At 28.4% G+C, this 14,373-nt stretch overlaps 1 protein-coding gene across 2 annotated transcripts; it reads left to right on the forward strand.

Annotated features, from left to right (window-relative positions):
- The first annotated feature begins 3,870 nt into the window (after nucleotides 1-3,870).
- LOC100209239 (vesicle transport protein GOT1B) lies at nucleotides 3,871-9,838 on the forward strand. 2 transcript variants are annotated; one of them, XM_065791776.1, is made up of 5 exons: nucleotides 3,871-4,045; nucleotides 6,363-6,454; nucleotides 8,353-8,531; nucleotides 9,261-9,342; nucleotides 9,418-9,838. In XM_065791776.1, the coding sequence occupies exons 1-5, from the start codon at nucleotides 4,021-4,023 to the stop codon at nucleotides 9,457-9,459; spliced, it is 420 nt and encodes a 139-aa protein (XP_065647848.1). In that variant the 5' UTR covers nucleotides 3,871-4,020; the 3' UTR covers nucleotides 9,460-9,838. The 2 variants fall into 2 exon arrangements, with proteins under 2 accessions (XP_065647848.1, XP_065647849.1); XM_065791777.1 differs by having other exon boundaries at nucleotides 9,497-9,624.
- Nucleotides 9,839-14,373: the final 4,535 nt, after the last annotated feature.

Raw genomic sequence — 14,373 nt, forward strand, 5'->3', positions numbered from 1 at the left:
AAATTATAAGAGTACTCTTATTTAACGTCTTAGAAGAAATTTAATTCATTGTAGTTCAGTAGAAGAGTTTGCCTAAGTTTTGTTTTTAAATTGGTTAAGCGAAGAGAGCGTTTTAAGATCATCATTTAAAAGCGTATTCCATAATTAAAGTTCTCAATTTGTAATCGGGTATTTAGTGGCTGAATAATAGGTTTTGGATTGACTAAAGTTATTTTTTGAGAAACTTATGCTGTATATATGATTTATTTTTTTAAATATTGAGTAAAATAAAGCCGGTGCCGTTTTTTTATTAGGTTTAAACATAAATATAAGAATTTGATAGAGATTTATTTTGAAAACATTTAATACATTGAGTTTACTAAAAAGTATTTTTGTATGGGAGAGTCGATCTTCATTTGTGGTAATTTAACACATACAATAGTTATATATTGAAATTAATAATAGCTAAGTTACAATAAACTTTTAAAAAATTTATGATAAGCATTGGGCATCATATTTATAAGTTTAAGTTTTTCAAATTCTAAATCTGAATTTTACGTGAACTCTTAGCATTGACGGGAAAAATAATAAACGGGAAAAAAAGGAGACATTTCTACCTTAAGGTAGTATAAATGATATACCCTTAGTAATGTATAGTTTTACACCTTCTGCGTTATAAAATTATATTAAAAAAAAAAAAATTATATTAATGTAAATTCATATTATCTTATAGAGTTATATGTCTAATATTTTCATATAGAGGCACTCAGTATTTTCTATTTTTTTTTTTACTTTTTATACTTTTGTTGCTGTGCCGTTGTTAAGGAGAAATAATTCATAGTACTTTTTTAAAACAAGATATAAAAATCTTTACATAGTTTATAATGTGGCTTTAACATGATTTGGCAACAAAGTGACTTTAACATCCGTTTGTGGTCACTACCCCAAGTAATATTAGCATATAACACATGACAGCACACTTTTGCTGCACGATCTTACAAAAGTACAAAAAAATTAAACTAGCAAGATTTTTAGATGAGGATTTAATTACGAGACAACAATTAATCAATGTTTTGAAAACATTGCTACACTATTTGAGGGGCAAAAGACAGTAGCACTTCAACGAGAATACATTAAGAATAATTTTTCTTATGTTCAATTCAGAGAAATCCCTTCTTCCCTCTAAGAATTGTCTTGGTGCGCAAGAAGATTTAAAAAAATGCAAAAATATGCATAAAAGAACTAGACCGAGCTGTCAAGCCCAAGTGAAATAAGGAAAAAATGAGGAAGAGAGAAAGGAGAATTAAAAATATATATTGAGCAGATGTTCAGAACAAAACAAAGACGCTAGAGTAAAGCGTGTAGTAAAAAATAATAATGATAATTTAGACATAGCGCATGTAATATATTGTTCATTCATCATAAACACTGTATACTTTTTGTTGCTTTTTTTGTGTTGTATTTTCATTTTTTATGTGTTTTTTTGTATTTGATGATGAGGTTCTGTATTTGATGATAACAGTCATAATATTATTGCTTGATTTAATCGTTTATTATTATAATTGTTTTGTTATTTTTATTATTATTATTAATATTATTTTCTACTATATTATTGTTATTGTTATGTAAACTCTATCATTGTTATTATATATTGTGTTATAACATATTATTATCACATCTTAATTTATCTGTAATATTAAGTTAATTAGGTGTATTTTATATTTTCATTGTTTTGTTTTTTTTAATTATTTTAACTTATATTTTGTATTATTTAACGATATTGTTGTTGTTGATTTTATTTTTTGTTTATTTTGTTTAGGTGTCACTTCTTTGACTAGTTTTTAACTATATGAGTCACACCTAACCGGATTTGTAAAATTATAATTAAATTTGCAGTTTTTAAAATTTTGTTAAATAAATTGAAAAAATGAATGAATTGAAAAAAATAGAAATGATAAACTCAGACTCCTAATGAAAAATCATGACCAACGCGCAAGGTCTAGAAGAAATATAAAATACAAAACTTAACGTGACATGCTCAGAGTGAAAGTTTATTTTTTCACACTAACCATAAATCTTCATTAAATACAAAAGTTTAACTTACTTTAAAACAACTATAAATTAGGCATAGACATATCAATATTTAAAATGAATAGATATTAAATGAGAGGAGCTATAAGATAAAGATAAAACATTTTTGTTGATTTTGTTTAATTATCAAGACAAAAAGTCTGTTAGTGTTTCTACTTAGAGGATGTAGCTCCATGAGAGCACTTTTATAATATTTGTTTCTTCTGATTTGAAAGTTACATTGTAAAATTCAGCATATTATTTTGATCTTTAAAAATATTTTTTTGCAAACATTTTTGTAATTACTAGCTGATAATTTAATCATTCCTTTCTCAGACCATTAAATAAAAAATTACTTTGCACATTAGCTTGTTGTGATTTTTTTTTAAAAGTTTTTGTGAAGTCATAATTTATGTAGTGGTGATAATAAACTTCTCCTCAAAATCGTGTTTATTATCACTGGCGTAATTAACTGACCATTTATGCTTTACCCCGCGATTTACGCCTACTCTATACTGCAGTAAAAAAGGACTTCACAACAAACAGCCAAAACATTTACTTTACCCAAATTTGTAAATCATTTATATTTTTGAAGAAATAATGTTGATAGTAAGAGATGTGAATTTGAATAATTTTTCTTATGTTCAATTCAGAGAAATCCCTTTAAGAATTGTTTGGGTGCGCAAGAAAATGGGTGAAAAAAATTTAAAAAAGTAAATAAATAAATTGAGCAGAAGAGGCACAATAGTTAATGTACTTGCCTCAGAAACGCAAGATCCGCAGTTGAAAGCCAGCTCTGGGCGAGTTTTGCGACATCGGTAATAAAAGAGGTGTAATCTTACTATTTAAATACTTTTCCGCGGTGCTCTTTGATAAGACCGTTGGACTTCTTGTGGCATCTAAAATGAAAGTTACACAAAAAATTAAACTGGGGTTCGGTTGAGGACACAAAATAATTATAATAATAAAGGGCGGAGGAAACTTGGCGCGTGGCACCAGAGAGCGTGTTTTATACATGACGTATCTTTTATACGCAGTCTTAAAATACTAAAGAAATTCTAAAAATATAGAAAAATTCTATAAATAGCATTGGAAGACATGAGAAATTCTATAAATAAAAATTACACAAATAAAAATATATATACAGTTTATATTAGTATTTTTATTTACTAAAAAATTTTATTTACAGAAAAATTCTTGTTACTTATATTATATACAGCTCGTACATATACATATTAATAGAATCTGAAGAAAAACCTTGTCTTTTGAAATTCAACCTAAAACCCCTAGAATCAAGTAGTGTGGTATTTGTCACCCTTTCAACAACTGTTTATAATGCAGTGTTTAATGACGTAGATAAGAAAAGATTTTTGAAGGTCCGGAATTCAAGTGAACATCCATGCTAATGTTATGAACAATTCACGCTATTTGTGTACAAGTTTGAAAATTATGGTGAAGTTGAAAATATCATTTTCGTTGTTTGTACTGATACAACTGTTTTAAACACTGTAGTACAAAATGGAGGAATTCAACTTATTAGTATGTATGTTGTCGGGAAGGACAAATGTGGCTTTTATGTTGTCGACACGGTGAGACACACCAGTTATTTTGTGCAAGTATTAATAAAAAACAAGGCACTACAAAAATAAATAATTAAAATTTTAAAAAATAACCAGATTTAATAAAACAAACAGATGGCTTTAAATTTTAACAATTTACCTTTACGACCAACAGCCTATTTCAACATTATTCAAAATCAATACTCTTTGCATTAAGTTTTCATCGAAATAAATATTAAAAAAATCGGTTCCGGCAGTGTTTACCTTCCACGGTCATCTGTAAATGCTCCGGTAATTAACGTGGCAGACATGAATCCTTAGCTTTAGAATTATTTATTTATATCTATTTAGTATTCTATTAAATTATTGAAGTTATATTTGCAGAGCAAAGTTATATATTGTCTTCAAAGAAATGCTCCCTATTAGTGATTATCAAAGTAAGAAACGAGAACATTATGTTCTTCCAATATTTAAATTTCATTAATAGAAAACACATAAATTAAAATAGTCACTGACTATTATAAATATAGTCACTGGCAAAAGACAACGTTGTCTTTCTTTTTTCTTGACTGAATAATCAGCCAAGAAGGAAGAAAAACAATATTGTATTGAAACTCACTCCCTTTGGAATTTCAGGATTAGCATGCCAATATTTTTTTGTCTTCATAATATAAAAAAACAGTAATTACAAATAATTTACATAATAAATATTATACTATATGTTATTATTAATAAGTATTTCAGTTTTCATTCCTTAATCTTATATTAGTAGCTTGAAATAAATATAGAAATCGTAATGTCGTTTTTGTATTTTATTTAAGGTTAGGAATGCAACTTTAGTTACCAATCGTACATAACTTAGTTCTATATTGTTTATAACTTTGTAGCAACTTTTGTCTAATCAGTCCAAATTTTAAAGTTATTCTATTATAGAGTTTGAAAACGTACTAAAGTAGAATTAGTGGGACAGTATAAAAAAGGCACTAGAATCCAAGACTTAAGTCAAGACCTAGACCATAAAAATGTCTTTTTTTAATGTTATTTTTAAATTACTTAATTAAGACTTAACAATTTATTTATCGCACAGTGGATTAGCATTTAAAGAGGAAGTTTTATGCTGTCTTTTTCACTAATGTTACTTTCATGGCCAGAGTGGGCATTGAACCACAGACCTTTTGATTGAGAAAGCAGCACTCATGATGTGTAGCTCAGTATGACATGTACTAAATGATGACATGCTGCAACTGCATTGCATTAAGGCCATATTCGTAAAAGGGCTTCCATAAGAGCATAAATTATCTGAGCACAAAACAATTTTAAAAGTAATGGCTTAATCAGTATATTGTCAATCAGCAATTGATGGAGGTCAACTTTCCTGTCTTAGTACACCACATCAGTTTGAAACGTGAATTCAACGCAGTTTGAATCAGTTTGAAACGTGAATCAGTTTGAAACGTTGAATCAGTTTGAAACGTGAATTCAACGCAGTTCGAACTATGTTAAAATATTAATACTTAATTACAAAATATAAGTACGTTCACACTTTGTGAGATGTTTATCAATTGAAATCAAATGAGAAAATTTAACAAACAAACATTTGGTGCTTTGGCCAAGAATCTAGTTAAATATACTATATTTAACAAAATATTTAATGGTAGCATCTCAAGACTTAAATTTTTTTGCTGATGATTGAGCCTTTAGCATAATTTTGTGGAATCAGGCAGGCTTTTATTTCTATTTCTTGCTTTTATTCTAATCTTTATTTCTCTTACTTCAATTCTTATATTAGTCATTTTTTTTAATCTTATATTACTTATAATTTTTTTGATAAATTATCAAAAACAAATAAAGACCTGTTTTTCAAAAAGTTCACCAGTGTATGGAAACAAGTTAACTTGTTTATATATATATATATATATATATATATATATATATATATATATATATATATATATATATATATATATATATATATATATATATATATATATCTTTAAAAGTCATATCTTGTTATATGATATGTATATATATAAATTGATTTTAATAAAAAAGGCAGCGTATAACTATTTTTTTAAATATATGTTAGATATAATAATATATTTACAATATTTCGTTGACCTATTGTGGTCAGCGTCATCAGGTAATTACCTGATGACGCTGACCACATATATACATATCATATAACAAGATATGACTTCTAAAGATATATATATATATATATATATATATATATATATATTATATATATATATATATATATATATATATATATATATATCTTTTTGTTGCTTTGAGTATAAACTTCATTTTACCTATTCATTTTTTCCTACTCATCCACCCTCTATTTCTAATAGTAGTCTTCTCTTATCAAGTTCTATTGTGAACAAACCTTTTTTTTTATTGCAAGAAGTTGATGCAAAAAGATGTATAAAAGTCTCAGGTTACTAAATTAGTAATGACTTCTCAGAAGTTTGAATTTAAAGACTTGAAAATGCTTTAACAGGTAAATCATTCCATTTTTTATACATGGCTCTGATCTTATTCCCTTCTGATATTACCTCTCTCTAGGATTGGGTAGTATTATTTGTAAATAGCTTTTTTCTTTACTCTTAAATTTAATATTCACACTCTTTCTGGCATCCTAGAGAGCATGTGTGAGGAAAAGATTTACTACTGCATGTTTAGAAATACTAATAATAAAAATGTAAAAATATGTATAAAAGTTGTATTTTAACTTGTAAATTTTGTGTTTAGAGATTGGCATTGGAGTAACTGGATTTGGAATGCTGTTTCTGTTTCTTGGTATGATGTTGTTCTTTGATAGAGGATTACTTGCAATAGGAAATGTAAGCAAAAGTGTACAAAATATTTTAATGGTGTAGACATTTATGTGTTTTAAGTTATGACCATAATTATAATCAGTAAAAACATAATTACATAAATGCCAAACTCGATTTTTTTTTTTTTTTTTGATTTTGTCCTGAATAGTTTAGTTAGAGTTATTACAAAGATTTGGAGAGTTTTTACTTACAGGGAAAAAAAACTTTGCTTAAACTTGTTACTTAAAAAACAGAAAAATCAAAGGAAAAAAAAGGTGGTACTTTTAAGTGATCAATACACAGCAGTTGATATTTAATAATTTTTGAAAAATTTTCCCATCCACCCTGAGCTTATTAAAACCCCCTCCTTTCATTTATTAAATTTTCAAGTTATAAACAAAGAAACTCAACAAAAAAAAAATTTTAGTCATTATTTTTTAATTTTAATTTAAAAGACCGGTTTTACTGGGGACCGATTTAGGTCCCCCAGTAAAATTGTGATAAAGGTCAAAATTACAGGTGTTATGTTTATTTTAAAATAGTTTAAGTTGTTTTATTGGATTCCTTGCCTCAAAATATGTAAGTGTACTCGTTTCCAGCTTTTTGCACACAGAACAGAAACGCTGGCCGAAACCATTTTTTTAAATAACATATTTTTATTGGTTCAAGGCAAAGTTTGAATAGTCATATCTTTGAAACCGTTTGAAACTAGATGATAAAATTTTGGGAATGTTCATAACTTAATAAAATCTTTGAGTGGTGTAAAAATCACCAAAATCTGAGTGTTAGGGTTGCATGCCCTGGATGTTTCACATGGAATCTCTCTATCCTGATTTTAATAAAAAAATGCATATGTATGCAAACACCTTCCAAACTTTATTTTGATTTTTTGTCATTGAGCCTAAAAGTACATATAGGAATAAATTTAAATAAAAGTTTTTTGACATCTCACTTGCATAAAGATTAGAACCAGCATAGTAAATGGGGAATCGATAGGTGGTTTTTGTATTGTTCCTAGTTCTTTATACATAACACCATTTAGTTGTTTTCTGATTTTGACAATTTCTTTTTTTATTTTTAGTTACATGTTTTGATCAGATCTACAATTCTAATTGAATTTATAGACAAAAACAAATATTACTTTGTACAAAAAATGCTATCAGCTTAGATAAATAAACCTTCCATATTTTGATGACTTCATTAATTTAAACCAACATCAAAGAATTTTTTGCGAATCATGCACGCATTTAGAATTAAAATGAAGCTGAAAATTGATTTAAAGTTAAAATAAGGTTCTATTAAAATTTTTTTGCTTTTATCATTGATAAGTGGAGCTTAGGACAAGTGGAGCGAAAGGCTCACAATTAAAAGGTTTGAAGTTTAAACTCATGCCACGCCACTCCACACCCGTTTATTTCTCTGTGCAGCGGGCTTGTTTAACAAGGTTTGTGCTTAGGAGTTTTAAGTTGAGAGATGCAAACTTAAAAAAAAAGATTGCAAAGAAGAAAATAATAACTTTAAAAAAGAGATTGCAAACTTAAAAAAAAAATCAAATAGTCTCTTCAAATTTATTGGCCCCGTGAAACTTATGGGAGGTAAATTTAAAATTTAAAAAAGAATGTATATAAATATATATACACACACACTATATAAGGGTTTGACCCACACAAAGTATATCTCATGTTATCACTTTTAAGCATTTTTTTTTTTCTTTTAAAGAAGTACACACTTTAAAAGTTTAAGAACTTAAGTTTATATTATAACATAAAAACAAAAGGTTAAGTTGACTTTCAAGTAGATTTTCAAGATTTAATAATATTCATGTAGCCTGACTAGTTTTATCATGTAAAAAAATTTTATTCTGTTTTAATATATCATGTTTTTTATTTTAGCATAATTTTTTACAAGTGTATTTTCATTTTTAGATTTTGTTTATATCTGGATTAGCTTTAGTCATTGGTTTAGAAAGAACATTTAGGTTTTTCTTCCAGAAAACAAAGTTAAAAGGTAGCGGGTTCTTCCTTGGTGGAATACTAGTAGTTTTATTAGGCTGGCCTGTAGTTGGAATGGTTGTTGAAATATATGGCTTTATTCTACTCTTCAAGTAAGATTTATATAGATTTATTTTTTTATTTGTTTTTATTTAGATTTATTTTTTAGTTACAAAAAGATAGTGAATATAAAAAGATAACAAAAGATAGTGTTGTTAAGCAACTATTAGTGTTCAATATTATTATCAATCTTGTATCAATTTTTTTTTTTGTGTGTCATTGAGCAAAAATCACACTATTAGAAGCAGTTCAAGTACTAAATTCTATATATTGATGGCATAGAACACAGGTGTGGTATGTGCAATAGCTTTTGCAGAATAGCAATTTTAAAGTTTAGATATCTGGTAAAACTAAGCTTGTTATATTATATCATTTGTAGACCATAACCGGGACAAGATAAGATCACCACATTTATACTAAATAAAGTTTAGGTTACAGTGTCAAACTTTGTACTTACCTCAGTTTTCAAAAAAAAATACTTGTCACATCTGTGTTCTATGCCATAGCTATACAATGCCGAGTTAAAATTTACAGGTTATAATTTAACTGAGAGACAGCCCATTAAAGGTCTTCAGGCAGTTAATATGCAGAAAATCTCAGAACGAAGTGTCACAACCACTTTGTGCAGAAGTTTTTTTTTTTATATAAGCTGCCCATTATGTTACAAAATATATTTTACATAATAGTAAATTGAATAATTGAGTGTAGATTTCAATTTTTTCTATTTACATTGTTTATATTTAGATTTTTTTTTTCTTATGTTATCTGAATTCTATTTGTAGAGGTTTTTTTCCTGTTGTCATCAATTTTTTGCGACGAGTTCCTGTGATTGGGAATATATTAATGTTACCAGGAATTAGTGCGGTGAGTTTTTTTTTTTAACTTTACTTTTGAATATTGATATTCGTATATAAAACGCCTACAATTAACGATTTATAGATAGTAAATTATGTGGCGAATGACCCTAACAGTATGGTTTAAATTGACCCTGAGCTTTCAACAAATTCCGTTCTTTTAGCGAATTCCACCTGAATGATCTTATCTATGAAAATGAAAGAGAAGTTACACATGGTCACACAATTTCAACAAAAATTAAATTTATTAGAAGAAATATGTAAGTTGATGAAATACGAAGTCTATTCAAAATTTTATGTAGTTTTTTTTTTTTTTTTTTTTGCTTTTTTATTCAGCTCAAAATTGTTTCCAGGTTTAATAAAGAAATTAACCATTTAAGTATTCTTTATTAAATGTGGGTTTCTCAAAGAATGATAAAAACTGTTTTAAATTGTGTATTTAAAAACCACGTTTAAGAAATTTGTAAATGTTGTATTTAGTTTTTTAATAAATTAAAATTATACGATATCTTTATTTTATTAATTGTATAGACTCCCCAAACGTTCACTAAAGGTTTTACAGCGTGCACCAGGCCAAGGTGTAAGGTCTAGTTAGGATTAAAGGGCATTGCTTTAGACTTGGCATTTTTATTTTTATTTTATTTAATTATACTTCAAACAAAACGTAAAATTTTGTGCGTGTGTGTCAGTAAAAAGCAGTTAAAGTTTATACCATGCTGAGAAACTGTTCCTAACATGATTTAAATTATCGTTTTCATTATGAATACCTGAGTATTTAGATATTTCAAGATGACATTGCAAGGCAAAATTTCTTAGAGGTAGTTTTTTCAAATTCCATGAGCCTGTGTACGAAGGGGTTATATTATTTGATATCGCTAAACATTTTTCTGCTTATTTAAAAAATTAGAATCTGACTGTATTTTATGTTCAAAATTTATAAAAACATTGCAATATCAATTCCTGATCATTGTTTTAACTATTGGGTAAAGGTTGTAAAAATAAGTTAATGATCTTTTCCTCTCCTAAAGAAAAGTGTCTATGTAGAAGAATTTGAATTTGTTTACAAGATTTTAAACCGTTTACGGCAATCTCGTTTAACGTCGTACGAAGTTTCTCAACAAATCTTCAATAAAGAACTTTTAAAGATTTTAAAGGTATCAGCTTACCGTAGCATCAGATTATTGATACTCACTGTTTAGTATTCCTTGTTCAGCAAACTGTCTTGGGTAGAAAGGAATGAGTCTTAACGGGTGGTTCATAAGTCTTTGCAAAGCCGTAAATTTAAGCTACTTTACTAGCTTTACTCTCGTAAATATTATTTATTAATTAAAAGTAAACTTTAATTAATAAATAAAAGCTATTGTCGATTAAAAATATTTATTATAAAATGCTATAAGAGCCATAGTTGGTATATATAAACGAAGTTTGTATTTTACTTTTCCATATGATTTTGTAACTCATTTAAATCGATTTCTCTCAATCTTTTTTTATATAAGTTTCATCAATTAATCCTTTATTTTTGCAGACTATATTCCTCATATTTTTAAGAACACATTAGCCTAAAAGTTTTTAATTGTACGGGCTTGAGGAACATTTGGAGGACTGTCGACCTTAGGAACGAATTTGCCGTTATTAGCTTTCATGAAGTCGATAACCTCATTTGCGTAATAAGCAACTGTCTTTGTTAAAAAAATTAAAATGAAGCCTAGGATCGCTAGTGTAGCTCTGGAATTCCACCTCGCATTGCTGATGTTGGGTAATCTCTGAAACCTGATTAATGGAAAATGTCCCTTTTTATCAAAAAATCGGAACACTCGAGTGAGATGAAATAAAAATTTCATACCATCTCTCCAGCCTGATGTTTTGAAAATTACTTATATCCCGTTATCAAACTGTGTTTTTAGTTTTTCGTACTCCTTCAACAGTTGAGATACAAAGTGATATTCGATGTTCAGCGATTGTGTTTTACTTCTAAGTTCTTTATCCATCACCAACCATGAGGATTCTATCTAATACATGGTTTTGACAACTGATAAACTGAAGTTTTGTTGATGCGTTCCTCTGTGAACATTTGTTGCAATATTATAACAACAACATTCTTTTTTCCAGTGTTAACGCTGGTGGTATTTGCAAAAATCATCTGTATTGAATACCATAGGTAAAATTCAATGAGGACTTTAGAAATTTCTTGAGTAATATTTTTTCCCTGCCATCTACCAAGCCCAGTACATCCAATTTGATTTCTCTTCTTTCATTTTTAAGGACGATCACTTGATAATCGATTCCGTTGATGTGCTTGCCATCAAAGTGTAACTTTCAATACGCAACTTTTCAATCATTTCTTTTTTCAGCTTGATTGCCTCATTGATTGTTGACTTGTAAATAGCTGATTGACATGGAATTGGGATGTCAATGCTTTCACGAGACAATTGCTTGCATATGTTAGCAGCTTTGTTTGTTTATACTCTTGTGTAGGTCACCAAGGTGACTGGAATTTTGCTTTTATGATGTTTTCTACTTGGAGTAGGAGTAGTCTCATCTTCGTCTTCATCATCGTTTTCATATTCACTGTCGTCAGCCTCAGAGTCAGATCAGAATCACTAAAACCATGATAGTAAGATGATGAGTTTGATGACCTATTAGAAAATTTTTGTCTTTTAGAGGGATGGATCGTTTCTTTACTGGCCGCTTGGCCTGTAGAGTATCGAACTGCTCCTTTGCTTTCCACTTGGAGCTGATACAATCGCTTGTCTTCGGAAAATAACCATGTTCCATCCACTTTAGCATTATCAAAAATTTCATCAAGGGGTTTGTAGCTTCCCCGCTTAACACATTCATCATAACATTTCAGTATTTTATCAAGCTTTGCTGGTATAAATTGATCAGATGCATGAGGAAAATTCAGTTTATTTTTCCACAACTTGGTGACTCCTTTGGAAATTTCCCCTATTTGCTCCTTTCTTCCTTTGATTTTTGGTCCAAGGAAATGGTAGCGTCCGATAATTCCCTTTTGGAGTGGCATTCTGCACTTTTCTTCCAGTGAATATTCTTCCAAAGGGACCATTCTTCTTCTTTTATGAGAGTCTTCAAATTTTACCAGATTATTGGTCCAGACATCCTTGTTCTTTTGAATGCTACTATCGCTAGGCTTGTACGTCGGCATGTGTTGCTTCTGTTATAACTATTAAATTAGATAAGCAGCTATATACACACAGTTTAAATTTTTCTAGAATATTTTAAATTAGTCCAAAATGTTTTAAATTGTTCTAGAATATTCTTAATTGTACCTGAATGTTCTAAATTGTTTAAGAATGTTCTTAAGTTGTCTAAAATATTCTGGAATTTTTCAAATTGTTCTAAAGTTCTATACAATGTACGTCTTGTATAAATCTATACAAGTTTTAAATAATTTTCAGTTAAGCCACACGTATTAGTAGTAGCAATAAAAACGTATTAGTAGTAGCAATAACAAGATTAAATGACGGTTCGTAGTTTTAATTGCGGGGTGACCTTATTTTCACAACCTAGAGGAATTGAACATGTTTTCAATGTTTTCTAACAAAAGTTCATCGATTTATGACATAGGAAATTATTATTTTTTTCAAAAAAGTCAAAAAGTCATAACCCAAATATGCATATATATGATAGGGATGTACCAAAAATACAGCTTCGCCTTCGGAAAATTATTTTTCGGTAATTAAAATTACTAAAGCTTAGTGTCGAATAATTGTAGGAAAATTGAAAACAGTTGTGCAATTTTGTAGTACAGCAACTTTTGCAGGAACCAATTTCTTTCTATTTCCACAATAAATGTTTTACAACATAATAATTTACACAAGTTTCCATCGTAAACCAAATTTTTTTATGCAACTACTGAGTTCCTTCAACAATTAGAAACACCATGTTTAAGCAACTGCTATATCATTTATTAATTTTAAATAACACTTTAGGCTCGATAGTTTAAAATGCAATATTATTACAGAGGTAAAAAAGTAAAGGGGGTTAACGGTCAAAGACCATTCAAAATGATAAAAAATTGCTAATTTGACCTCTAAAAATAAATTCTTGCGATCAAGGATGACCAGCAAATGCAGTAGGTAGGTATATTGTTTGTTAACAATTAGTTTTATAGTTAGATACGCAAGATAACAAACTTTACCTGTATAAATGTAAAAGCTTCGACTTCGACAAATTCTTGGCTTCGGTACATCCTTAGGTACCTTATTGTCTCTTGTATGCACAATTTACATAAAATCTTTTTTTTTTCCTCACTTTTATCGAGTGTTTAAGCAGGTTTTTAATTTGATTTGTTGTTTTTACAAACATTACATGTATGTGTGATATATCTACGAATATTTGTCACATATCTTAATTTATAGAATTTTCAATTTATTATATATTGTGTATTAAATTAATTTGTTTTCATTAATGTCATAGACTTTACAGTTTTTAAATATACTAAATTGGTTAAATATTCTTATTGGTTGATTTTTATAAATATTACCGCGGAGTAAGACTTTTTTTATCTTATGACTTATGCTCATGCCAAACATGGGCCGCGGGAATGTATAGTAATCGATACAATCTATACAACCTATAGATTATATAGATCTATACAACCTGTGGCCATACCACTTTTGGTCATATAGTTTTCCACATCATCGTCTAAATATCCTCAAAAGAGACTGGAACAAGGTTTTGATACCAAGTGCTTAACAACAACATCACGAACACATATATGTTGACACTAAGAACCTATAAGCAAAAACGAAACTGCTCAAAAAAAACATTTTCTTCTTCATCAATAAGATCTGGTATTATAAATATTTTGAGTCCTTGTTCTTCAGCTATTTTTTGGCGAATTACTTTGAAGGGGTGTTTCATTAATTTGGGATTATGTTGACATTTATCCTAATCATCGCACTCAGATGTTAAATTACACAATTTTAAATTACTTTTCTCTTTGACGAATGGTTTAATATGCTGTAGAGAATATTTCTTTTTAATGTGTTGTTCTTACTGTTTCTTAATAAACCTGTTG

This window comes from Hydra vulgaris, chromosome 02 (genome assembly GCF_038396675.1).
Source record: "Hydra vulgaris chromosome 02, alternate assembly HydraT2T_AEP".
In the NCBI taxonomy this organism is placed as follows: domain Eukaryota; kingdom Metazoa; phylum Cnidaria; class Hydrozoa; order Anthoathecata; family Hydridae; genus Hydra; species Hydra vulgaris.

Bases quoted from the DNA above. Each gene is read 5' to 3' on its own strand.
- LOC100209239 (XM_065791776.1), top strand. From the start codon at position 4,021: ATGCTCCCTATTAGTGATTATCAAA. The intron at 6,455-8,352 runs GTAAGCAAAAGT...TTTCATTTTTAG, and splicing joins GATTACTTGCAATAGGAAAT to ATTTTGTTTATATCTGGATT. The intron at 8,532-9,260 runs GTAAGATTTATA...TTCTATTTGTAG, and splicing joins GGCTTTATTCTACTCTTCAA to AGGTTTTTTTCCTGTTGTCA.